Consider the following 25,818-nt stretch of genomic DNA (forward strand, 5'->3'; position numbering starts at 1 on the left):
ATGTGGCGGACGCGGCAACAACAGAGGCATATGCCTTGAGACATGGGCTCCTTCTGGCGCAACAGGTGGGAGTGAACAAGCTGGTGGTGGAGGCGGATTGCTTGGAAGTGATCAACACGATGAACTCGGGCGGATTCACGGCGACAGGAGCGGCGACAATTTATGCAGACTGCAATGTCTTAATAGTAGGTTATACTTCGGTGTCTTTCATCCATTGCCCTAGGGAGGCAAATTGTGTCTCTCATGAGCTAGCTAGGCTGGCGGTCTCAAACCTACCCTCGTTGTGGGTTGAGAAACCACCGGCATCTATTGTAAGGTGGCTGGTGGATGATGTAACGGTGATTTAATCTAATAAAGAGGGCCGAAGTTTCAAAAAAAATTACGGACTACTTATTAAACAGAAGAAAAATAATTCCTCAAAAAAAAGAGTAAAAGAGAAAATCGCCGCAAAAAAAATAAATCACCGGGCGGGCACGATAAGACTTCCGACGTGATATATACACAAATGATTAAATCGCTGCCGTTGGACTTGATGAAGACCTAAAAGTTCTATTTGTACTCCTTCGCCGAGGGTTAATCGATTTCATCATCAATAGTTTGGGAACCAGATCTGCCATCAGCCGGCACGGTGGCATGTCATCGTCGAGGTACCGTAGTCGCAACCGCCCAGCGCCAGCGGCCTTGGCTACGCGCAACAGCACGAGCCGACGGGGCAGGGTCTCCGATGCCGACGCCGCCATCACAAGGGACGCATCCCCGTGGGCGTCGCTGCACCAGGAGCTGTTGGACCTGATCGCGTGGCGGGTGCTGGCGGTCGACTTCCGGGGCTACGTCCGGTTCCGCGCCGTGTGCGCGTACTGGCGCTCCAGCACCGCCTGCCCGCGCGGCCGCGGCATCGTCGACCTGCGCTTCCACCCACGGCAATGGATGATGCTGCCCGAGGGCCACGGCCTCTACCCGGGCCACGAAAAGCTGCAGGGGTTCGTCCCCTTCTTCAACCTCTCAACGGGGGCGTTCGTCCGCGTCCACCTCCCGCTCTTGAGTGACCACTGCGTCCTCGACTCTATCGACGGTATCCTGCTGCTGCTGCGGGACCACGACACCGTCGTCCGCCTCCTCCACCCATTCACGGGCGACATCCTCGGCTTCCCGCCTCTCAAAACCCACCTGAGTTCTGTGATCGGCTCGACATCGTTGGAAAGCAAGTGGCACAAGTGGTGCAATATCAAAAATATCAATGCTGCCGCCATGAACGTGGGTGCGGATGAAGTCGTCTCGCTCATGATTCTGGGGGCTTACGGTTGGAGTAATGTGGCCTTTGCTACCTCCGGGCAACGGCAATGGAGTGTATCAAGCTCGCTCAACCGCCGAAGTTGTAGTCCATTCTCGTTCCAAGGCAAGATATATGCGGTGCGTTATAACAGTTAGAAGGGAGAGAGGGAGATTGGTGGAATATTTCGTTGTATTGCTTGAGCCTCGTGGGCATATATATAGGAGTACATGATCTACTTGGAGTACAAGGCAAGCCAGAATATTTCCTAGTCTAACCTATGTTTCCTAATACAATCACGTTACTCAACATCCCCCCGCAGTCACAACGGTAGCGATGCAGACGGTGAGACTGGAGAAGAATCCGAAGGCAAGCCGACGGACCCCCACAGTCGTAACGGTCGACGCATCGCGGAAGTCGTGGCTGGAGTGGAAACCGACGAGGTTGCTCAAGCAAGGCGATAGCCCTTTGTGCCGATGTCGATGTAGCCGAGAGCGTAGGGTGGTGTAGCCGTGGTCGAGGTAGCCGTGCGAAGAACGCCGTGGTCGATGTCGAGTCGGGGTAGCCGGTGTCGAGGGAGTCGCCATGGAGCCGCAGGCGCAAGGAGGCGCCGAGTTAGTCATGGGTGCAGTGGTGTCGAAGAAGTGATGCGCCAGGAAGGAGCATGGTGTTGACGACGCGTCGCGCCGGGTTTGCCAACCCCGGGGACACATCGTAGACGAAGGCACGCGTTGGTGTTGCCATCACCGGGCATGCGTACACGGTCGAAGACGAAGTTGACGAAGCGCCGCACCAGGCTTGCCAGGCCCGGGGACACGTCGTGGACGAAGGCACGCGGCGGTGTTGCCAGCACCGGGCATGCGTAGACTGGGACCTGCACAAGCTGTACGCCATGTCGAAGAGGTCGGAGAGGCCAGCAGAGAAGGACTCGACGACGGTTGCGGCGCCAATCGGCGCGGGGCCAATGTCGCCCGCGGTTGTCGGAGTAGATGAAGCGGTCGGGGTAGATGACGGCGACGCTGACGGCGACGCTGGCGACGAGCTGGTGCTGGACGAAGACGAAATGGGGTGGACGGGCGGCGGCGACAGCTACGTAGGTAGCCGCGGCGGCGGCCAAAGAAGAGCGGCGGCAGCGGCCTGACGATGGTGGCGGCGGCTAGGTTAGGAGTGCGGCGGCGGTGCTCGAAGTAGGCGAAGAACCCTGACAGCGTGACGAAGACCGGTGCGGACGGTGGCGTTCCCGCGCCAAGGAAGACGGCGCGGCGCATACCACGAGTGGTCGACGCACGGTGACGGCGGAGCGGACCGCGGGCCGCGGCGCTACGGCCCGAAGGGGCGACACAGCGGCGGCAGGCGGGTCGGGGCGACGGCGGGAAGACCTCTGGGCGGCGGCGGGGACCGCGGCCGCGACGCTGCGGCCCGAAAGGGCGACACAACGGCGGTTCGTGAGTCGGTGCAACCGCGGGAACGGCCTCGGGGCGGCGGCGGGGACCACGTATCGCGACACTACGGCCCGAAGGGGCGACGCAGTGGCGACGCACGAGTCGATGCAGCCGCGAGGAGAACCACGGGGCGGCGGCGCTGCGGCCCGACGGGGCGACGCAGCGGCAGCCCGATGCTCGATCGGTGGAGAGGCGCGCTGAACTCGGGACGGTCTTCACGGGGCTTGCGGAGGCGCGCGCAACCGACGGGCCAGGTCGGTCGCACGACGTAGATGAGGCGGATCGCGGCGGCGGGCGGGTGATCAATCCGATCGCGCGCGAGGTCGGGGACGCCGCTCGGTGGAGGAGCGGTGGCGGCGGAGTCCGAGATGAAGCCGGCGGCGGCGGGCGGCAGAGCGGCTATGATTGGCCGCCGCATGGCGCGAGGCCGCCGGGTCGGGGTGATGCAGGAGTCCCGGTCGGAGTAGTGCGGTGACGGCCGGCGTAGATCGACGGGCGGGCCGTCGCGCGAACGGCGGCGGTGAAGGGCCGCCGCATGACGCGAGGCCGCCGGGTCGGGGCGACCGGCAGGCCGACGCGCGGACCGACGCGCGAGGCCGCCGAGTCGGGGCGACCGACGGGCAGACGCGCGGACGACGCGCGAGGCCGCCGGGTCGGTGAAGAAGCCGGCCAATCGCGCCGGTGTTGGAGTAAGGCGCACGGAGTCGACAGCGGCGGTGGGCGACGCAAACCGGATCACATAGACCGGAAAACCAAAAAGTAGACGCCGGTCAAAGCGACCGGCGAGAGAGAAATCCGGATCAAAGGATCGGGAAAAAAGACTCTCTAGGGCAGCCGGCCAACACGGCCGGCGGACGAACCCTAGGTACGGGCGGCGCGGCCCCCGGCGGCGGTCATGGAGGTCGACCGCCCCGGGGGCGGCGCGCAGGTGCGGAAGCGGCGGCGGCTAGGGTTAAGGATCGACTTGCGATAGATACCAAGTTTCACCGAATCAGAGGTCCTACAGATCGGCCCACCTCAGCTAGAAGGGGTGGAACCCTATCTGCCACCACCAACCGTGATTGCCAGATGTCCGGCGAGCACACCCGACACCACTTATTTGTACCGTCTGGTAGAATGTGCCCAAGAGATTCTGGTGGTCAGTATAAGGCATAATTATAAGAAAGTTCCAGTTTACAAACTAGCTGACCTTATGCTGGGAAGAGCCGTCCCGACGACATGCATTGGTGGGAACGCCCTCTTCATGGAAGGCAGGACGTTGTGCGTCAGTTCTAAGGCGTTTCCTACCATCATGGGTGACACCATTGTCTTTCTCGATTGTCGGAAACATTATCTTGCTCAATACCACCTCGGCAGCGGCACAATATTGTCGCCAGCAATAGATATATCGATGTATGAAATGTCAGGTCCTTGTAGCATCATTTGTCATATATACACATGTTGCTTTCGTAAAAGATGGTGAGTGACCTTTTGTTTTTCATTCCACCATTATTCACCCTGATGATAATCATTCTTTTCCCCACAATAGTTTGTGCTTCCAGGTAAACTCATTGTTTTCCCCTCTATCTATAGGAACAAAGGAGAAATAGCATGTCGGGGGCAGGAGGACAAGTGGCAGGTGAAGGAAAAGTGATGAATTGGGGTGATTGGTGAGACGCAGGAGGCCACAGCCTCTTTTTTTCATGTTTTTTTCATGTTTTTTTTGTTTTTTGTCCTTTTTTTACTTTTTTTATACTTTCAAATGTTATACATAAATATATTACAAAAAATACTTTACATGACATATTTGAAAAAAGTCTTAACCAAGCATTTAAAAAATGTTAAATGTATATAGAAAATACTTCTGATGTATACAAAAAATATACATTATGTGTGAAAAAAGTTGGGTAGGTACCGCTCATTCTGAGGGTTGTGCGAATCAAAAGGACCATATTGAAAAACAAATCTTAATCAAGTACTTTAAAAAGCGTTAATCAAGTATTTGCAAAATTACCACATGACACATGTGGTAAGCAATTCAAAAAATAAAATAAAAAATATTTGAACAATGTTAATGTGTATAGAAAAATTGTTGACCATTCATTCAAAAAATGTTAAACTTGTACCTGAAAAATGTTAATCAAGCATTTGAGAAATGTTAAATGTACTTATATAAAAAGGTTGACCATGTATTAAAAAAATGTTAAACTTGTAATTGGAAAAAACTGGGGAAAAGCATACCTTTAGCCGGTGGATCAAACGCGAGCGATCCGCCGCCTCCTCTGTATGACGCGTGTCCTTTGTGTTTCCTCTTTTGTAATTTTTCCTGCAATATCATGTGTGCTGCAAAATGTTTTCCGCAACAACACCCATGTTGCAAAAAAATGAAGACGGAAAAAATTGTAAATATTTTCTGCAACATCATTTATGTTGCAACTTTTTTTCACAACAATACCCATATCGCAAAAATAGTGAAAAAAGTCGGCAACATCACCTATGTTGTAAAAGGCTTTTGCAACATTAGCTTTGTTGCAAAGAATTCTGCAACACACTCCTTGTTGCAATGATGAGGACAGTGTTGGATACATGAGTGTTCTTGCGTAAGGACTTCTGCAACACAGATGATGTTGCATAAATTTTTTCATCTCAACTTTTTTGCAACATGGATATTGTTGTAGAAAGACTTTTGCAACACGGATGATGTTGTAGGAAAATTGTCCAAGTGGCACAGGCACGCGTCGAGTGATGAACGTCTTGGCCAGCTGATTAGAGGTTATGTGTTGTCAGATCAAACTCGTATCTGGCGGTTGCGCATGCGGCGGAACTCAACGCGTGATCGGCCGGCAGATTATAATCGTTTCCCAGGAAAATGCTTGGCTTCAGCCGACGAATCGTACGCAAGCATCCGTAGTCTCTTCCGTGTGACGCGTGTCATTGATCCACTATAGCGAGTTTCTGCAGCAATGTCTTTGTTGCAAAAAGAGTTGTAACAAGACCTCTGTTACAACAAAAATGCAACGAGACCTCTATTGTAATAATAATAAATTGCAACAAGACATCTGTTGCAAAAAAACTGTAATAAGACCTCTTTTGCAAAAAAAAATTATAACAAGACCTCTGTTGCAAAAAAAGTCTACGACTTGACCTCTGTTGTAAAATTTTCTGCAACATGACTTCTGTTGCGGAAACTACTTGCAACACGCCATGTGTTGCAATGATAGATGGTAACGATCGGCGGCTCAATCAACCAGATCTGATGGCTCGCAAGATGGCGTATCTTTTAAAAAGATCTGCCAACTGATGCGTATCAGCATCCAAAAAATGCAATCAAGCATTTAAAAAATGTTAAATGTGTGTACAATTTTTTTGGCCATGTATTCGAAAAATGTTGACCATGTATTTAAAAAATGTTAAATATTTGTTAGAAAAGTATATCAGATATATATACCAACAATGTGTATAAAAACAGTGAAAGACGAGAGAAAACAAAAAACCTAATAAAACCAAGAAAGAAACAAACAAAACCAAATTAAAACAAAGGAAAAAAGAAAGAAAGCACAAAAACTAAGGAAAACAAAGAAAACCGACAAAAAAATAACCCGAAGAAAACCTGTGATGAAACAAAGAAAAACAGTAAGAACCATGAAAATGTAAAAAAACGATGAAAGACCAAAGAAGACAGAGAACCAAAGAAAGCTGTAAAGAAAAAAAAAAGAAAGGTAGAAAAAAATTTGGGAAGTCAATCCCAGCGAACGAACGCAACGAAATCTAGCGAACAGGAAAAATCATTGCATATGGGCTGGACCAGTAGCTACAGGTGGGAGGGAATCCCTCAGCGAGCCCGAACAAACACTCGCGTGTAGCGAGATATAGTCGCCGCGCCGTGGGTTGCCTGTTGTTGCTTCCCCTAGGACCAGTGAGGTGCCGGCAGGCCATACTAAAAGACTTTTTAGAAGTTTTCAATATGGGAAACGTTTCTGGCCGGTCCGCCGGCTAACGCTCGCGCCGGTCGCTTGCGGGCCATCCGATCAACAACTCTTTACTCACTGCTAGGCCGTCTGATCGAACAGCACACGAGGTCCCGCATCGCTCGCTAGCCACCACATAATCAGCCCACGCGTCCTTTATCTCGTTCTTTTTCTCGCGAAGCCTCTCAGCCACACGTTTCCTTATCTCCCCAGTCCCCACGTCTCTCGCACAATGACTAATCTCTGCTTTCCCAATCTCTCTCTTCTGAGCCGCCGCGCGCCGCTTGAAGCCCCGATGAGCCGCCCTGCTGTTAGCCAGCCATCGCTGGCCGGTGCGCGGTGTGCTGCAACCAACAGGCCGCGGAGTTACAACGGCGATGCCACAACGCTTCAAACAAGCAGGCGGCCGTGTAGTGGAGCGGGAAGACGCGCATCTGCGGAGGAGAACACCTAGCCCGTTCCAGCTCCGCCGCTCGCCGATTGCAACTCTCATATAGCCGGTTGCAGCTCTGCCACTTGCCGGTTCCAGCTCCGACACAAAAGGGATGCAACTCTACTATCTTGATTTTGCTAACCAGCCCAATTTTTGCTACCACCGCTTTCAATTTTTGATGGAACCAGCAATCTTTTTGCTACCACTGTCTTTTGTTTTCACTGGAACCAGCCCCAGTTTTGCTTCAACTGTCTTTTGTTTTTGCTGGAACCAGCCCCAATTTTGCTTCCACCGGCTTCGATTTTTGCTGGAACCAGCCTGCTTCCACCGGCTTCGATTTTTGCTGGAACCAGCCCCAATTTTTCTTCCACCGGCTTCGATTTTTGCTGGAACCAGCAATCCTTTTTTTTGCTACCATCGGCTTTGTATGCAAGCGACGCCGCCATCACCATTGATGCTGCAACATGCGGTGGGCAGCACCGGCGAGGGACGGTGTTGCGGTCGGCGCCGTGAAGCTACCATGGATGCAACACGGAGGCAAGAGAAAAGTTGCTTTGGTCAACGGCTTATTTATTGCGAGCGACGGCGGCAAGCATCGGCGGTGAGCATCTGCGGCGAGGCAAACGGGCGATGTCGGCGAGCGTGAGTCGACGGCGGCCGAGGACGAGCGGGCGCTGGTCTCTTTCCCCTTTCATTTTTCCCCTGCTTTTTTTGCTGCAGCGTTTTCTATAAGGTTGACGAAGGAATCATACGGTCTACAACAGCTAGATCGTGCGGCCCACGCGGGACCGGCCGAAATTTTCAGCCGGTGCGCCGGCGCCTATCAGTCGCCAAAATACAGATGTATGTACTTCATATTAAAATCTCTAAAAGGTATTATATTTAGGAATGGAGGGAGCACTTGATTTTATAAACAAGTACACAAAAAAGAAAATACAATAGCAGATAGTACACGCCCTGGCCTCTGCATAACCGAGATACACACATAAACTAAGCTGCAACAAAACTCTAAAAACTTGAGTCGGGAGTCACGAGCCGCCACCTCCTCCTCCTCAAAATAAGCTAGGGTTCCCGCTTCTCGCCGGAGCCGCTGCAGGTCCGCCTCGTCTCCGGTGGCCCTAGGGCCATGGGGGCGCAGTGGATCCTGGCAAGGGCCGGCGGGAGGGCTCTGATTTTTGTCGTTCCTTTCCGTTTTGTAATGGTTTGTGTCCTACTCAGAAAGACGAGACGGCAACGGCTCCCTGAAGATGGAATAAAGTTCTCTCCGCCTAGCCCTTGTTCCGGCGGTGCGTCTAGCATTGTTGGTGGGCGTGTGGAGGTGTGTCTCTGGCGGATATATCTTTGGTGGATTTGCTCGGATCTCGTCGTTGTTCGTCTATGCTCGTGTGTCTTTTGATTGGATCCTTCCGATTTACATTATTCTTCATCGGCGGCGGTTGCTGTTCTGGTGCGCTGGTCCTATGGGGCCTTAGCACGACGACTTCCGGACTGTCTACTACAACAAGTTGTGCCCGACTCTAGCGATGGAGGGGCGATGACGGCGGCGCGCCTTCGGCTCGTTTCAGTCCTTGTAGTCGTTGCTAGATGGTCTACGAATCTGGATGTAATTTTTATTATTCTTAGTGTTTGTTGTACTACCATGATTGAAGATGAAATAGACTGATAGTTTTCTCGCAATAATAATAATAATACACACACTGTTTGCCATTATATATAGATAAAAATATGAATATGTTGCTCATGTTAAAGTATCCCCTAGTGAAACTTTACACATGTATAGAACAAATCTATATACTGCATGTAAAATTATTGTAGGAGCTTTTCCAAACTTTTAACCTTCATTTTTAAAAAATCACTTACTGGAGCCCTCCAAATTGTCCATACATATGCCAGTGACCAGTTGTGAGTGATTGCATATTTCTTTGACGAGACAAAGATTTTGTACGCGCAAGTTATGGGGGACTGGATTGGTAGAAACATTTGAAAATAGTCTTACACCTTTCACCCCTGAATTTACATGTACGCAATCTTGTCGTCCATTCGTCCTAGACTCTACATAGGGAAGATGCAAGCGGCCCAAGTTGACAAGTCTTAGGAGCTGTTCAGCAATTCACCAGCTTCGTAAAATCCCAGGATCTGCGGAGCACCTGTTTCCTGCTCTTTCATTTTCAACTACAACTCCGCCAGCTCCAGGAGCGGAGGGACTCCGATGGGCCCTTAGTCTCTGTAAACAATGTATAAGTGTCTAAAATATCGGTGATCCTACCAAAATACCATAACCGGCTTATTGCGGGATATAGCCGATTAATTGCTCATCAGCACTCCATATGGGCTGGTCCCAGTTGCGTTCGGTTGGCAAAGTAATGTTCTGGTTTTCAGTGATTGCAATTTCTGATTATGGTTTACTTCGCTTTTCTATAGCTTTTTTTATTAACTATTCTTCCAGTTTTTTGTCCGTTCTTTTATTTTCCCTTTTCCCTTTCATGTTCATGTTCAAGCTTCTTTTTTTCCCTTTATTCTTTTCTTTCGTTTTTCCTTTTCTACATTATAATTTGCCAACCTTTTGCCATTCAGCTTTTTTTCGGTTTCATTTTTTCCCTTTTCTCCAATTTTCATGAGCATTTATAAAAATGCATGAAAAATATTAAAAACTGCATGACCATTTTTAAAAGCCATGAATACGTTTTGAAATTACATGACATTTTTTATAATGCGGGAACAATTTTTTTAAAAATTGCATGGTTTTTTAAAGGAGTGAACACTTTTTAAGCTGGGCCAAACATTTTTTAAAAAGTGAACTTGATTTTAAGTAGGTGAGCACTTTTTAATTGTGAAATGTCGTTAAATAGGAGAATTCTTTTGAAAATTACATGAACAGGTGTGAACACTTCTAAAATTAGCCAAACAGTTTTTTAAAAGTAGAAGAACACTGCCACAAGAATGGTCTTGTTTGAAAATCCTTGTCGCAACAAACACGAATATGCAAATGAAACATAATATTAGACTTTCAGTTCAAATAATGTACTAGATCTTCTGGAATCGCGAGGCAAATGAACGACCGACCAACTGCGTGTGCGGCCGCTGCGTTCCACTTCAAAAAAAAATCACTTTTCTTTTATTTTGAAGCTAACTTAATATCCTAGAGTGCTAGGAAACATGCAACACTATCAAAGGTCTAGTATAGGGGTAGAATATAAGGCTCTTGCATAGGGGCAAACTCAGCTCAAAACGTAAGTGGGAGCTCAAGTGAGTGGGGACACAATTGTCGGGCTAACTAGGGCCTAGCTAGTAAAACATTGCTATTAAGCTAGAAAATGTAGAAATTCACTGGGGCCTAGGCCCCTGGTTGGCCCAACATAGGTTGAGCTTGCTTAGGACATATCTCAGAGCCCTAGGACGAGGACCTCAAAAAGGGATGTGAGTATGTGACATCCGCGAGAATCGTCGTGATCGACATCAAAACGCAGAGTTTTCTCTCGCTAACTCGCACGCACCACAACGAGGCACCTAGGACACCGAGACCACCCTGAGGGAAGGCCTGCAATGACAAAGTCAGGACCTCTAGATCCAGTTCTTAGCTTCGCCACTATCGTCAGCAGTGACCTGGACAGGACCACTCGCCACCGCTACCCCCGCCACCTACACAACCAAGGAAAATAGCCACATCCGCCGCCACGATGCTCGCAGGAGAGCCGGTCGTGCAATTTGATGTCCAGAGGGCCGCCAACCCGACGTTCGAAACCACCCTTACCTGCTTCCTACATGGAGCTGGACTGCTGACATGCAGTATGTCACCCCCACACCGAGTCAGCCCTGCATGGCAGCCCTCGGAGTCAAACCGACCGCAGCGACATCTTGCACTTATGTAAAGGCGCGGGAAGAGGAGCCGGATGAACGAGGAAAGAGGGAGGAAGGAAGAGGAAGGAGTGCCTTGCAACCACGAGCCAGGCGTCGACAATGACGGCGAGGGGAGGCGGGTAGAGCTATGGTGGCGGCGGTGGGGAAACCATGTTCGCTCGAGCGGACACACACACACACACACACACACACAGAGAGAGAGCAACGACTAGTCAAAACCGTGCATACCCATGCGGAACCACGCCATATTCGTCGAGGGAAGAAAGATGTCTTGTGTGAATGGTTGAGGCTGCAAGATGTCTTGTTAGGGAGGTCGAATAGCTGAGGGATCAAAAATAAACTTTTCTCAATAAACTATAATAATATCTCTTTGATTCTTTATTTTGAAAAAAATGTAAACACCTGTGTCAAGTCTACAACTTGAATCCTAATGTGTTGGTTCCGACAAAAAAACTAACCAACTGAGTTACGCTCAATTCGCAATATCTCCCTAGTTTGCAAATACAATGCTAGTACGTGGCAAGACCACATCGAGTCAACTCTATGCAGAGCAATTTATTTCGTTCAAATATATTCGACGGTTGACACGATTAATTAGTGTATATCCTCTCGAAACAAGCTAATGTATCCTATGAGCAGCATCCCGTCGATCGTGCCATCCATCCATCTCCAAAGAAAACAAAAATGCATTCAAAATTTCAAATCAGCTGCGAGTCTAATCTAAACACCACGTCAACTCATGACTTCCCCGAGATTCCAAATGTCACCTCGTAATTAACCTCGTCCATGATTGCTTACAATCATCTCATGAAATGGACAGCTTGTATATATGCTCACAAGGTCTCAGATGACTAGCTACGCGCCTAGCCCTGGCTTGTACCTGGCCACCAATCCAATGGACACTACTGTCGCGGTCGTGTCGCTCCTGTTTCTTCAGCTCCTAGTGACAGCACTGGCCGCTCCGATCGCCCTGCCTGGTTGTCCGGAGACCTGCGGCGACATCACCGTTCCCTATCCATTCGGCACCCGCGATGGCTGCTTCCGGCAGGGCTTCGACCTCATCTGCGACGAGACGCGCCATCCGCCAAAGCTGTCCCTGGGCGGTGACCATGGCGCGGAGGTGGTCGGCATCTCGTTGCCGGACGGCACAGTGCGGATCCGCACCAGGATTCTCGACACGAGCTCCCTCCAGCAGCTGAACGGCACGTGGTCCGCCGGCCTGCGGCCCGGCGGGCCCCTGGCGCTGTCGGCCAGGCACAACCGCTTCGTCGCCATGGGATGCAACCTCCTCGCCAACCTCGTGGCGCACGACACGTTATACTCCGCCAGCGACCGCATCGGCGTCTGCGCGGCGCTCTGCGTGTCCCTCTCCGCGCTGCCGCCGCCGAGGGACGCCTCCTCCGCCTCCTGCTCCGGCGTCGGCTGCTGCCAGACGCCCGTCGCGCGGGGCCTCTCGTCCTACACCATCCAGCTCAACGACCTAGCCCAGCGACCTGCGGCTGCCGCTGCCTCCCCACTACTAGTGCACGCGGTAGCGTTCATCGCTGACCAGAGGTGGTTCAGGGGCCAGCAGGACGCGCTGAAGAAGAACTTCCTCGACGATCCGCGGAAGCTGGTCGATTCGACGGTGGTTCCAACGGTGTTGGAATGGTCGCTCCACGTGGACGCCGACCAGGATATGTTCCTGTATGATCCCGGTGTCTCCCAGTGGAAAAGATGCATCAGCGTGAACAGCGTCGTTGTCGATGCCGTCAATGGAAATGCTTTCGACAGAACACGGTGCAACTGCTCAAGAGGATACGAGGGGAACCCCTACATCGCCGATGGATGCCAAGGTACCCTCTTTTTCTGCCAATATTACAGTAAATGCTAAAAACTGAAGAAAAAATCATGGTACCTTTTTCCCCAGAAATAAAAAAGTGAAGACAAAAATATCGTACTTAATTGACTAGTTAGAAATTAGCATCGGATAAAAAAATGAAACAATAATGGTCGGTTATAAAACTAAAATTTACGCCAATATTATGGGTTTGACAACGGTGATGGATCCAGTGGTGCCGTGCCCCCTCAAAAAATGCAAAACTATTTTTTTATCTCCTACTAGTTAGTCTAATCATGTGTGTATTATAGGGTTAGAATGACACTGACAATGTTTTAGGGTTATATGCATGGCATTTCTATTGTGAGAGATGAGGTTGGCACCCCTGTGGTCAAGCCAAGGTCCGCCATTATTTGATAGATTCAGGAAAAGAACAAGGTTCTTGTATAATTTAATACTCCATATATGTCTGAAATATAGTGCGTATTAGATTTTCAAATCAAACCTTGTAAACTTTGACCAAATTTGTGGATAACTTATTAACATCCAGAATACCAAAACAACACCATTAGATTCATCATGACATATATATATATATAAACTTGATCAAAGTTTAGGAAATTTAAGATTTTGCGAAAACCAATGCACACTATATTATAGAAAAAAGAGAGTATATTTTTAAGCTATCAGCCAAATGTGCACAAGCTGGGCTAACTCTATTTTCTTTAATTCCACATAATCTAGCCATCCCAATATGTGAACTAAGATCTTGTAAATGAAGCAGACAATAAAACCGTTCATTGCGGTTCACTGGACATCCAATGGTTGAAATTCCCAGGAAATGAGAGGCATATGAATGGATTACATGGGAATTTGAAGGCCTCAATCCAATGGTCCAAAGGGCTTCCATAGGAACGGGTTCCTAGGATTCAAAACCTCCAAAATTTATAAAAATATCTTTCAAACCAAAGAGGCCCTTAGACGCAACCATTGGCAAGAAAATCTAGAACACGGGGCGGCAATTTGCCGTATGAAGAACCAACAATCCCAGGAGACCAAAACACCATAGACTCCTGACGCCAGCTACGATCACCCATCATGATTACAATAGAATCCACATTTATATCCTTACCGATTTAAAAAGACCCAAAGAGTCAGATCCAATTAATCTAAGCCATCAAACCATGTTAATCCGACGATCCATATTGCTTCAAGGGTGAGCGCTCAACATGTTTAGTGTGCAACTAATATCATACCAAATATCAATGGTTGTACTAATCACATAATTAATTTATAATTGATATTCTGCCTACTATCGGCCAGTAATTAATTTCCTTCCTATTTTCGTAATATCAACATGCATTGCACGTATGTATTTACTAGTCCCTCCGTTCCTAAATATAAGACCTTTTAAAGATTCCACTATGGACTACATACAAAATGCATATAGACATACTTTAGAGTGTAGATTCACTCATTTTACTCTGTATGTAGTCTATAGTGGAATCTCTAAAAGGTCTTATATTTAGGAACGGAGAGAGTAGTAAGAATAAACACACTGGACATTTATTCTACATGATTTCACCTTAAATTTTCTGTTAATTCCATTTTTACCCCCTAGTTTCATGTTTGTGACAACTTTTACCCCATGCAATCGAAAATCTTAACTTTTACTCAATCTAAGCAAACTTGTGCAATTTTTTACCCGATCTATTCTATACGAAATACCAGCCCGTCAGATGTGCTCCACTAGCTCAGCCTCACCGTCCTTGAGGAGCGAGCCTCTTCCTCTCCTCTATCTTAGGAGCTTCCATATCGAGGGAACATCGAGGGCTCTTCCCTTTATACCTTGTAAATGTTCACAATATGCATGACACATAATCATTCCTAATACGAACTAGAGCACATTTCCAATCGAGAGGCTTGATTCTCCTGCTGTTCGACACGGTAGAAAAAGAAAAGAAAATCAATTGGATACAGAACAACACAGATCAAGATTCATCCCTATTTTTTTGTTTGCGGGAGTAAAAGGAATTTCCCCCAAAATTATAGAGTTACAATCAAGAGGCACGAGATCCTCGATACACCGGGGCCCTCTATGTAGTCAAACAGAGTAGTGCAACATTCAGTACGGCTATAACTTGCTAAACAGTCTCCTACTCTATTTTGTTCAGAACGAAGCTTATGTGTTTTGAACTCCCACTCACCCATCAAGGCCTTATTCTCCCAAGCTAGCTGGCCATATGCAGATTAATCCAATGAATGTCTAGAAAGATCGATAACGCCATTGACGAATTTGATTGCACCAATACTGGAAGTTCTGGATGTTGTATAACCAAAGCCATACCTTGCATCATTGCATGGATTTCCGTTTTGAATGCATCATTGCAGTGAAACTAGTACCTGTAGGCATTATAGATAACTCTTTTGTCATGCCATCTAAGGATCATACCGACTGATGACGTGTCATCCGTCACCGAGAAGGAGCCATCCATCGAGAGGGCTACCATATTTCACATGCAAGGAAAAATGAAAGCGAGAAGGAATGAGAATGGGAGACATGAACATGGATCAAGATCAATCCCTTCATGGATTCGTGCAAGGAACTTCACAAAGCTCGGTGGAACTCAAAGACGTTTGGTCCTCCTCCCCGCACACAAAGCTTGACGGACGGCGCTGAAATGTAGGTCCAATGGATCAAATTATAAAAATAATTAAGAGGGGTAAAAAGTTGTGCAAGTTTGCTTAAAATGAGTAAAACTTAAGAATTATGCTAAATGGGGTAAAATCTGTAGCAAACAGGAAATTAAGGTGTAAAAATGAAATTCACTCTCAATTTTGTCCTGGGAAGACTTCACCTCCATTGCTGACATATTCCCGCGAACCACACACAATTATAACATGGAAGAAACATAACTATACTTCAATGTTGACCAGTGGTTTCCTGACCTCCCAAGTTGTCCTCGAATGGCTACGGTTTCTTTAGAGCCTATGCACACGAAACCATCATATGATATCATGTAATTACGGTTAAGGGGCATTGCTTAACTGTATCATGGTCATAACATGTAACGCCTTGAATATTTGAATTTGAAGTCTTTCAGAAACAAGTAGTTATTAACGGTGCTCAGGTATATCACCCGAGACACAAAACAGCCACAGTGGGCGGTACACTAGAGTTTCGCTCCATACAATTATTAGGTAAACACATTCGACCTATCTTGCCTAGTTCATGTGCTGCTGAGTTCGCTGTGCGCCTACATGCGCTCACACTATGTTTTGAAAATCACATCTTGAGCTGATATTTGAGGTCTTCAATAATCTTTGCATATGATGAGGACTCAAATGTGCGGATATTCATAGCATCTGTAAGCAACTGTGAATCTGTTTCGAAAGCAACCCGGGTGGCTCCAAGCTCAGCCGCTGTCGTCACTGTTGCCGCCATCACATTGACCTCCACACCAAAGGCGTCCTGGCTGTGATCCTAGCATCCAGCTCAAGCAACTATTACTTGTCCAGTGCTATCACGAGCGATCACACCCCATCCGCTAATCGAAATGCCAGGGACAAAAGCTCCATCGAGGCTGAACTTGAGCATCTCTATGTCGGGCGGCTTCCATGCCCTAGAGGGTAGCTTTCTCTTCGTCGGCATAAAGTCTTCCTCGTACTCTAGTGCATTGCATCGGATGCGTCTGACTAGTTCTGACACTTGCACTGGCAGCTCACCTTCACGTACTTTTTTCTCTGGTTCCACCACTGCCACTAGAGGGTAATAATGAGGACCCATTTCTTCTCATCTAATTCCCACAACGCGTCTAGCATTGCATGCATGCCCCTTGATGCATTCGAGTTGGCTACGTTCCAGCTCCAAGCCCAGCTGCCGCCACACTTCTTTAACCCACTTGCATTTTATTAAGATGTGCCCGCCATCCACCTCTCCTCTACCGCCTAGGAAACAACTTGATTTCTCCTGTGGTATACCCCCTCTCACTAGGTTAGCAGACAGGGCCAGGGACTCATGTCTGATTCTCCATAGAATCATCTGCAATTTCGGCGGGCACGGTAGCTTCCATATGCGCTTCCAAGTCTGATCTTCAGTTATTTCTATTTGGCCGGCTCTCGAAAAGCTCGAACCCGGTGCTCCATTCTTTTCATGTTTAGTTAACTCGACCTGAGGTTTGTAGGCACAATTCACCGAGTGGTTACCCTTGCTATCAATATGCCACGCTATGAAGTCATCCACCCCCTCCCTCAACGGGATGCTTAGTACATGGCGAGCATCTTTTGCACATAAAGCATCCTTGACAAGATGTTCATCCCAGCCGCCTGTAATTGGGCATATCAGTTCAGAAACATGAGTTAGCAAGTTGGTTCCTTTCGATTTGATGACCCGTCTTGACCAAGGTCTTGGTATCCATGGGTCCAACCAGATGGTCGCGGCGGGTCGGGTGGGGGCGGAGCTTGTCAGCGGCCTCGCGTGGGACGGTGTGGCGGCGCCGCCGGTCTCCGGTCGCTAGCGATGGAGGTGTGGCCACGGGCGGCGACGTTCCTTGCGATCCAGGCAGCGACGGTGTGCACTTGGTCGGGGCTTGGGAGTGAATAGAGAGAGATGGAGAGATAAGGTAATGTGTGAGTGCCATGCTGACTATGCTGCCCAGTCAGCTTTGACCGGGTCAAAATCGCTTGACCAGCCTAAAACTGAGTCAAGGATTGTTATTTGAACTTCATGACAACTTAAGGGTCGAATCCGACCGGTTTCAAAGGTCAGGGTTGAAAATCAAACCATATGGTTAGTTTAGGGTTGAAATGTGGACTTTTCTCTATGATCAAAGATTCATTGCCTGGTCGGGTAGATATAGAGAAAATATGTTGACGATGCAGCCTCGCCAGAGTTGGGAGGGAAAATATAGGAAATCTGCCTAGTCACTTGCCGGAAACAAAATTAAATGCTTGTGTCATCTGAGCTAGAATGGGCGAAACTAATGGTGCATGTCTCGTCAAGTTTCATTAAATGGAATTGACGAATTTTGGCGGTTGCGTTGAATCTTCTAAATTTGGATGTTTTCCCTCGCCAGGTTGAGTGTACCGGCAATGTTGGAGTGGTTGGATTGATTGGCAACGAGGACATGTCAACATCATTTGTCGGCCCAAATCTTCTATATTTGGATGTTTAAGCTTGAACAATGATAGCTATTACTTTTTGGAGATTATATAAAAAAGGATGGTGTAGCTGTTCTCTAGGATATGAGGGCAACCCATATATCACTGATGGGTGCCAAGTTATATGTTAGTAGGTCGTTTCTTACATATTTGCAGTAGTTATATCGTTACAAGAGAACATGTGTGTTCTATCTTAGTTTATTTTTCCATTTGATATATAAAGCCTCCTGCCTTCCAACAGTGTATTTTTCCCTTCAGATATCAACGAGTGCCTCCGACCAAAAGTTTATCCCTGCAATGGTACCTGTATCAATATGCAAGGGACATACGGATGCTCAGCAAAGAAAAACATCATTAACTTAGCAGGTACAGAAAACACACTCAATACAAGGCTTCATTGGTGATAAGTGCAAAGAGAAAATTTCATGTTTTGTTCATCAATTATTGTGAGTTTAGATTTTCTTCCTGAAATAAAATATAGATAAGTGTTACTAGAAAGTTAGCTTTTTTTTAACGCTACTACTGCTAGGACCTAGTTGCTTGATCCATCAGTTTACTGTTATCTCTAGTGCTAACTCAAAGCATTAGTAGTATTGTAGATTATTCAGACATGGATAACAAAGGAAATAAAAAGAACGACTGTAAAATACTTCCAATATAATGGTCTAATAGATATTCTTATTACAAGAAAACTATTTCATGGCCTATTTGAGAAGTTTGAAATAGATTTAATGTACCAGCTTGATTTCTTGAAGTGAACACAACAAATATTGTTCTCAATCTTACGTTTGTTTTCTGCAGGTCCATTTACCTTAACAACAATTGTTGTTGGTTTTGGCCTACTGTTTTCACTCCTAGGTGTTGCCCAAGTCACGAAAAAACTCAAGAAACGAAGAGCCAAGAAATTTAGACAGAAGTTCTTTAGGAAAAACCATGGATTGCTTCTGCAACAGTTGATCTCTTCAAACAAAGATATAGCCGAAAAGATGAAGATTTTCAGCTTACAAGAGCTAGAGCAAGCAACCAACAAATTTGACCACAATCGGATCCTTGGTGGCGGTGGGCATGGCACGGTGTATAAAGGCATCTTATCTAATCAACGTGTCGTGGCCATCAAGAAGGCCAAAAATGTCATGCAGAGGGAAATTGATGAGTTTATAAATGAGGTTGTCATACTTTCACAAACAAACCATAGGAATGTGGTGAAGCTCTTTGGTTGCTGCCTCGAGACAGAAGTTCCTCTGCTAGTTTATGAGTTCATATCAAATGGAACTCTCTCGTCTTATCTCCATGGCCAACTTGAGAACCATTTGTCATGGAAAGATCGATTGAGGATTGCACTGGAAACTGCCAAGGCTATTGCATATCTACACTCAGCTGCTTCCATATCAGTATACCACAGAGATATCAAATGTGCCAATATACTACTTACTGATACTTTAACAGCAAAAGTATCAGACTTTGGAGCTTCGAGGTCAATTACAATAGACGAAACAGGAATACTTACAGTCGTCCAAGGAACCTATGGTTACCTTGATCCCGAATACTACTACACTAGTCGACTGACGGAGAAGAGTGATGTTTACAGCTTTGGTGTCATCCTAGCAGAGCTACTAACGGGGGTTACACCAGTTTTTTCTTCTCATTCATCGGAAGCCACAAGCCTAGCATCACACTTTGTATCACTAATGAGAGACAATCGTCTATTAGCTATTCTAGATACACAAATTGTTCTTGAAGGAGGAGTTGAAGATGTTGAGGTGGTTGCAAGACTTGCACATGCATGCTTAAGCTTAAAAGGGGAAGAAAGACCAACAATGAGGCAAGTTGAGACAATACTTGAAGATGTGCAGAGCTCAAATATCCATCACAATTCTCAGACAATAAGAGTGAGCCAGAGTCCTCTAAAAGACCAGCCATGGAAGGGGGGAAATGGTGGGGAAGGAACTAGAGTATATAGCTTGGAAAAGGAGTTCATCCATTCATTGGAAATTCCAAGATGAGTTTACTTGCAAGGCAAATTTTTGTAGTTATTATTAAGAGTTCTGGTACCATAATGTGGAATGTATGTTATGTGCTATAAGCCTATAACCATATGTGTCTTTCCTATGCTAGTAGGTGATGTACAACCAAATATGTGAAAGTAAATAAAGTTAATTCAGCTGCAATTTATACCTGACGTATAGTATAGTTTGTCTCACTGAATATTAGAAGTTTGCAATAAAAATATGTTGACAGGTCCATGAATGTACACACTATAAATAGTTCCCATTCAAGCACCAAATTTGCAACATGCATGTTAACCTGATGCCATTGAAAATGAAAAGACAATGCTTTGTTGCAAAAAGTTTACGTTGACGCTTTGTCGAAATACTTGTACTCCCTCCGTCCCAAAATTCTTGTCTTAGATTAGTCTAGATACGGATGTATCTAATACTAAAATGTGACTTGCTACATCCGTATTTAGACAAATCTAAGACAAGAATTTTGGGACGGAGGGAGTATTAACTTAGCTAGGAATTCACCAGGCACACACAATATACATGGTCAACATCAAACGTGACCAGCCTCATTGAGATAATATCATGGCGTTTTGATTGACAACCCTAACAAAAAACATGTAAATCATAAAGAGAGAATGTCGTTTGTATTTAATATATACTAATTTTAGATTTAGTTTTAAAAGGGCATCAATTTTGGTTACAAATGCGTACAGGTAAAAATAGTTGGAGATATTATGTTTGCATAGGGTGTAAATTAGTACATCGAGTTCTCAAAGTATTTTAAAAATGGACAACAACTCCGGGTGCGGAAATTTTGAAAGAGAAAATTTAGCCAACCAGCGAGCACTAAAATCTTACCAATTGAGCCGATTAATTACTGTTCTCTGAGCCTTCATCCACCATGTTGTCCCTTGTTTAATAAGTCTCCAAATGAATCTTCTGTAATCTCAAGTTTGGATGTGTAAAAGTTAATTAAAAATTTATGATAATTATGTTCATAAAAAATATTGATGATTTAATAAATATCTCTGAATGAATATTATAATTTCAAGAAAAATTTAACTTTTATAGAGATAAGAACAATTTAAGTTTTATTTTGTTGGGGTGCACCAGCCGTAGCAGTAGTGCAACACTAGGGTGATACTCAAGGATCCATGCATGCAGCAAGCTACATGTGGATCCTCCTTCACAAAAAAATATTTAATATCATGTACTTATATTATATTATTACTATTACTATCTCTACTACCTAAAAGAAACGTAACGTTCCCTCTCCCATCTTACGTCGCCGACCCTTCGTCCATCCTTCACGTACGACCCCCACCCCTCCACCGGTTTTTTCTCTCGGTTCCCTATTTACTGGTTTTCTAATCTGTATTTGGAACCAGAGAAATCAAGTGTGGTAACCAATCTCTTAATTGTCACCGCAAATAAAAAACCCAATCTCTTAAATTGCTAATACAAACTCAATTAATACAGACGCAATCAATTCATACATGGTACTAACAAATATCTTCTTTGATAAGGCAATAAACTCTATGGCGGTGATCAGTCTCCTTCCTTCTTTCAATCAAACTCCCCTTTTCTCTACTATCTAAAAAAAATCTAAGTTTTCCTTTGCTGCCAAAGGGATCGCGTCATGCGGAGTCTTTCGTACATCGTCCCCTCCCTCGGCTCACCTATAACACGATCAGGAAGACGGACGCAATATGATAATCCAAAGAGAATGGGAAAAGCAGGGCTGCCTCCCCTCTCTATCAAAGGGGAAATTTGATCTCTGGCACGTCGCCGCCGGGAGGCATCATGACTCTGCCATGACAACACCACTGCTGGCTCGCACAGCGCTGCTGCCACCCGACTACCTGTCACCGCCGCCGCGTGTGGAGGCCGCCTCAGACAACTGCGACACTCATGTCACGCCTGCACGACACCGGAGGGCACGCGTCTGGACATGGCCACAGCATCTGGACGACAAGATCGCGAATGGACTGGCCGTCGGGGTGGACGACAATGACCAATGACTCGCGCCTGGATGACATCACGGCTAACCTGGACGTTTCCCTGCTTGTGCACGCACGAACCAAAGTGCTTAGGTTTGCACAAGTGCAGCCCCATCGATCTACGTCACTGCCTCAAAGGCCGGATCGACGGTGACCACCACGCTGCGTGCGATCCTGCGACCCACCTATGGATCCATGGCGTGCATAACCCATGGATCAGGACAGTATTTGATCGCCTCTGTCGTATCCAAGGCGATGGAACCGCGGCCCTGGTGAGCACATCCTTATCAAGTTTCTCTAGCTCTTTTTGTTGGGTTTATTTTCTCTTTGTTTCCTAAGATTTTGAAAGGAGTTCTTGTCATGCAGCCATTCTTTACCATCAGCCTCCACTATCGGTAATCGAGAGACCTTCTCTTAACCATCACTGGAGGCAATACTCCCTCCGTTCCTAAATACTTGTCTTTCTAGGCATTTCAAATGACTATCACATACGGATGTATGTAGACATATTTTAGAGTGTAGATTCACTCATTTTACTCCGTATGTAGTCACTTGTTGAAATGCCTAGAAAGACAAGTATTTAGGAACGGAGGGAGTACAACGCAAGGTTGCCCGACATTCTGAAAGGCATTACTTTTTATTTCCTTCCTATAAGAAACTGCTTGTGCTTCGTTAAAAGTGAAAAGTGTGAAAATTGCTTGTGCTTCTTTAGAACAAAGGTTCCTTATATTTGTTTTTTTCAAGCAGAACACAACTATTTTATCTCACATAGTACATATATATTTCTGATTTCTTTTGATTATGAGAATTCATACGACATAGTTGAATTTTCATGTTGCAACACAGGTCTAAGATAATTAAAACTACGTTTCTAGATTTCTTTTCAAAATCAGGAAAATCATTTCCTGTAGGCTGCATGTTTTTTTTTTGCTACATGATTTCTTGTGTTTGTTGTATATCCTAAGTTTATATCTTAATATATAATTATATTAATTCAGCCGAATATTTATGCCCCGTTGCAACGCACGGGCAATTGGCTAGTTACTAATAAAAGAAATAGGTATTCTTAGTCCATCATGTTAGAAAACCCCCTAATATTTCTGACATTAAACCCGCAGTACATATCAATATTAAATCTTTCCCTAATAATAAAGCACGGATTGACTTTGTCGGGTTCACAGTCACAATACATTTTATTTCTGTGAATTTACACTTTCAATTTGAATTTAAAACATATATGCGAGATGGTACTAATTCGGTCAACGACGTCGCAAAATTTAAGTACATGATCTGTCGTCCGCTGTACTACCTTGCCTTGCCCTGAGATCGCCTCACATGGCTGAAGAGTTGCCACTTGGGCCTTAGCCCGTCAACGTCGCGGCGTTTTGCAAAAATATCCTTGTCTTTTTTTGATATTGAACCCGACTCCCTATTTTAGTGGATCTGAAAAAAAAAACGTTTCGGGGAAAAACGGTGGGATGAGCACGGCGGCTCGGTGGACCAATGTGGTGCTGGTCGAGCGCGCGTGGTAGAGGTGGCCGGAGCCGAGGACGACGGGAGGCGGCTTGGCAGGGGCTGCTCGGCTGCCGGCCATGGCCGCGAAGGTCGGGTCTTGGGGCACAAAGCCGATGCGAGGGAGAGAAACAGGGGGCTGAGAAGGGCAGCGGAGCTCCACCGGAATGGAAGTCGGGCGGTGGGTCGATGTGCGAGCATGGGAGGCGCGGCTCTCTCCCGAGGATGGTGGCTCCATGGGAGGGGATCGAGGGGGAGATGGGGATCGAGCAGACGCTCTCCCTGACGCTAGGGTTGAGGGGGAGATGGGCCTTGGGTCGGCCCAGCTATGCAGCTCACCTCTATTTGGGCTGCTTCTTCCAGTCGAGGCCTAAGCAAGGCAACGTAGCTTGTCTAAAAAAAAGCAAGGCAACGTAGCAGCAATTTTGGTTTATCCAATTAAATAGTCCCATATGGAATTTTTACATCAAAATTTACCGAATTATATACGTTAGCACGTGTCTAAATCAACAGACTAGAAAATTAGTACACAGAGGCGAGATGGGACATTATGAGGGCAATGGCGGAATGGAAAATCCATAAAATCGGCGAAAGAAATATAAAATCCTACAAAAAATGAATTAAATAGGGACTTGCATGTTGGTGGGAGATTATGATGGGCAACAAGAGAAAGGAAAGACCCGGTAAATGGGTAAAAGAAATAAACTCTGGCATGCGTGGTGAAACGGAATTAAAGAGAGGGACCTGCATGAACGGTTGATGGGGGGGGGGGGGGGGGGGGGGGGAGGAAAGACCCATTAAATAGGCAAAAGAATTTAAGCCCTAATATTGCGACATGCGTGACGGGGCTAACAAAAACAAAATTAAATAATGGTGTGGATATACTAAGTAGAACATTTAGTCAAAATATGATGTTGTCTTTTTTTCGCGCGTGACTTCTGTCTGTTTTCTGATCGCTATATTTTTTTATGAGAGGGTGATTCTTTAGCTAATTTGCACAATTGTATTTACCTGTTTTGTGAGTGATGTGTTAGCACTTTTGTTGCTTTTCTAACATATTCCTAGCAAACTTATTAGCACACCATTTGCTCGTTGTATTGGAAAATCTAGCCCCGATGTTAATTCCGCTTTATACTATATTTTGTTGCATAGCCTTTCAACATTTGCATTTTATGAGAATATTGCGGACACTTGATTTTTAGTTACATTATTTGTTTCTAATATGTTTTCATTCATTGCAATCAACAAATACATAGAGAGAGAATAAGCTGTAACACGAGTGGAGTGTTGTGTTCAAATGGAGGATGTGGAAATAGGGGACGTGGACCTGTGTGTGTGGGTGGAGCAGATGGGCAGGGTTTTGGGTCGTTTTATTGTGTTTTCTCGCGTTGCAACACATACATATTTTAGAAAGACTATTGCTTCACGGAGAAGAATGTGCAGCGGATTTTCCTTTGCAAAATTATTTTTGGTGATAAGGATTTATTTTCTCCCGTTGCAACACACGGGGCCTTTTACTAGTGTTTTTTAAAATACTTATATCTTCTAAACCGTAACTTCAAATTAAACATGTTATATATGGAATTTGATTAGAAAAACATATAGAATTTGATTATGATGTAATTTTAGCCGTTAATCATTTTAAAAAACTACTATCTAGGGTGCAATCTTAATCAACAATGGATGAACATCTCAGCAAAATCAGGATTGGAGACGAAATTGAAGATCACTTGCCCGTTTCTTTGTACGTATTAAATTTACATGCAAGCCATGTTTAAATAAAAAACATGTGGAATCTTGAACTTGTGCTTTTGTAGGCAAAGACCATCTTTGTTTGGACCGTAGCTACAAATACTCAGATTATACACCATTTTTGTAAATTAAGAGTGTGCCGTATTCTTTGCTCCCGTTACAACGCACGGGCCCTTTTGGTAGTCAAATATTAAAATGATAAGAATAGATACTACACTTGATTTGAGTCGAAAGGCTGAGAAGGCTATGACTTGAAGTAAGGCTTGCTCCTCCTTTTGTATCCTTCCCCACCGACTCTTCTTTCGTAGCCAGGCAATGTGGTACTAATCAGAACTTAAAACACTATATTTTAGAAACTACCAGGAGCTGGCCGTATCCCTATGTGCTAGGCAAGTCGACAGGGCCGTGCTTCCACTTTGAGTTTTGAGTTTTTGACAGACCGCCCAATTCCGTAACGTGTAGCGCGGCACAAATTAGGCCCAGCTCGTTTGCAAATCCTTCGAACTTTCAGCACACAAATTGAAAAATCTGATTTGTCTCGAAGAAAATTAAAAATCAGATCATCAAACTTATATAGTGCACAAAATCGAGTAACATGCATCCACACTCAAGCAGCTTCATG

The 25,818-nt window shown here is 45.9% G+C and overlaps 2 protein-coding genes across 2 annotated transcripts; both read left to right on the top strand.

Moving 5' to 3' along the window:
- Nucleotides 1-609: 609 nt before the first annotated feature.
- Nucleotides 610-1,444, top strand: LOC123050352 (uncharacterized). Its single transcript, XM_044473160.1, has one exon. The coding sequence runs from the start codon at nucleotides 634-636 to the stop codon at nucleotides 1,426-1,428; it is 795 nt and encodes a 264-aa protein (XP_044329095.1). The 5' UTR covers nucleotides 610-633; the 3' UTR covers nucleotides 1,429-1,444.
- Nucleotides 1,445-11,797: 10,353 nt separating this feature from the next.
- On the top strand, nucleotides 11,798-19,932 carry LOC123056032 (wall-associated receptor kinase 2-like). Its single transcript, XM_044479798.1, has 3 exons — nucleotides 11,798-12,785; nucleotides 18,188-18,295; nucleotides 18,731-19,932. Exons 1-3 carry the CDS (start codon nucleotides 11,798-11,800, stop codon nucleotides 19,930-19,932), a joined length of 2,298 nt encoding a protein of 765 aa, XP_044335733.1.
- Nucleotides 19,933-25,818: the final 5,886 nt, after the last annotated feature.

Source organism: Triticum aestivum, chromosome 2D, assembly GCF_018294505.1.
Source record: "Triticum aestivum cultivar Chinese Spring chromosome 2D, IWGSC CS RefSeq v2.1, whole genome shotgun sequence".
In the NCBI taxonomy this organism is placed as follows: Eukaryota; Viridiplantae; Streptophyta; class Magnoliopsida; order Poales; family Poaceae; genus Triticum; species Triticum aestivum.

Coding starts and splice junctions, on each gene's coding strand:
- LOC123050352 (XM_044473160.1), top strand. CDS start 634: ATGTCATCGTCGAGGTACCGTAGTCGCAACCGCCCAGCGCCAGCGGCC.
- LOC123056032 (XM_044479798.1), top strand. CDS start 11,798: ATGACTAGCTACGCGCCTAGCCCTGGCTTGTACCTGGCCACCAATCCA. Junction 12,786..18,187: donor CATCGCCGATGGATGCCAAG/GTACCCTCTTTT, acceptor TTTTCCCTTCAG/ATATCAACGAGTGCCTCCGA. Junction 18,296..18,730: donor AAACATCATTAACTTAGCAG/GTACAGAAAACA, acceptor TGTTTTCTGCAG/GTCCATTTACCTTAACAACA.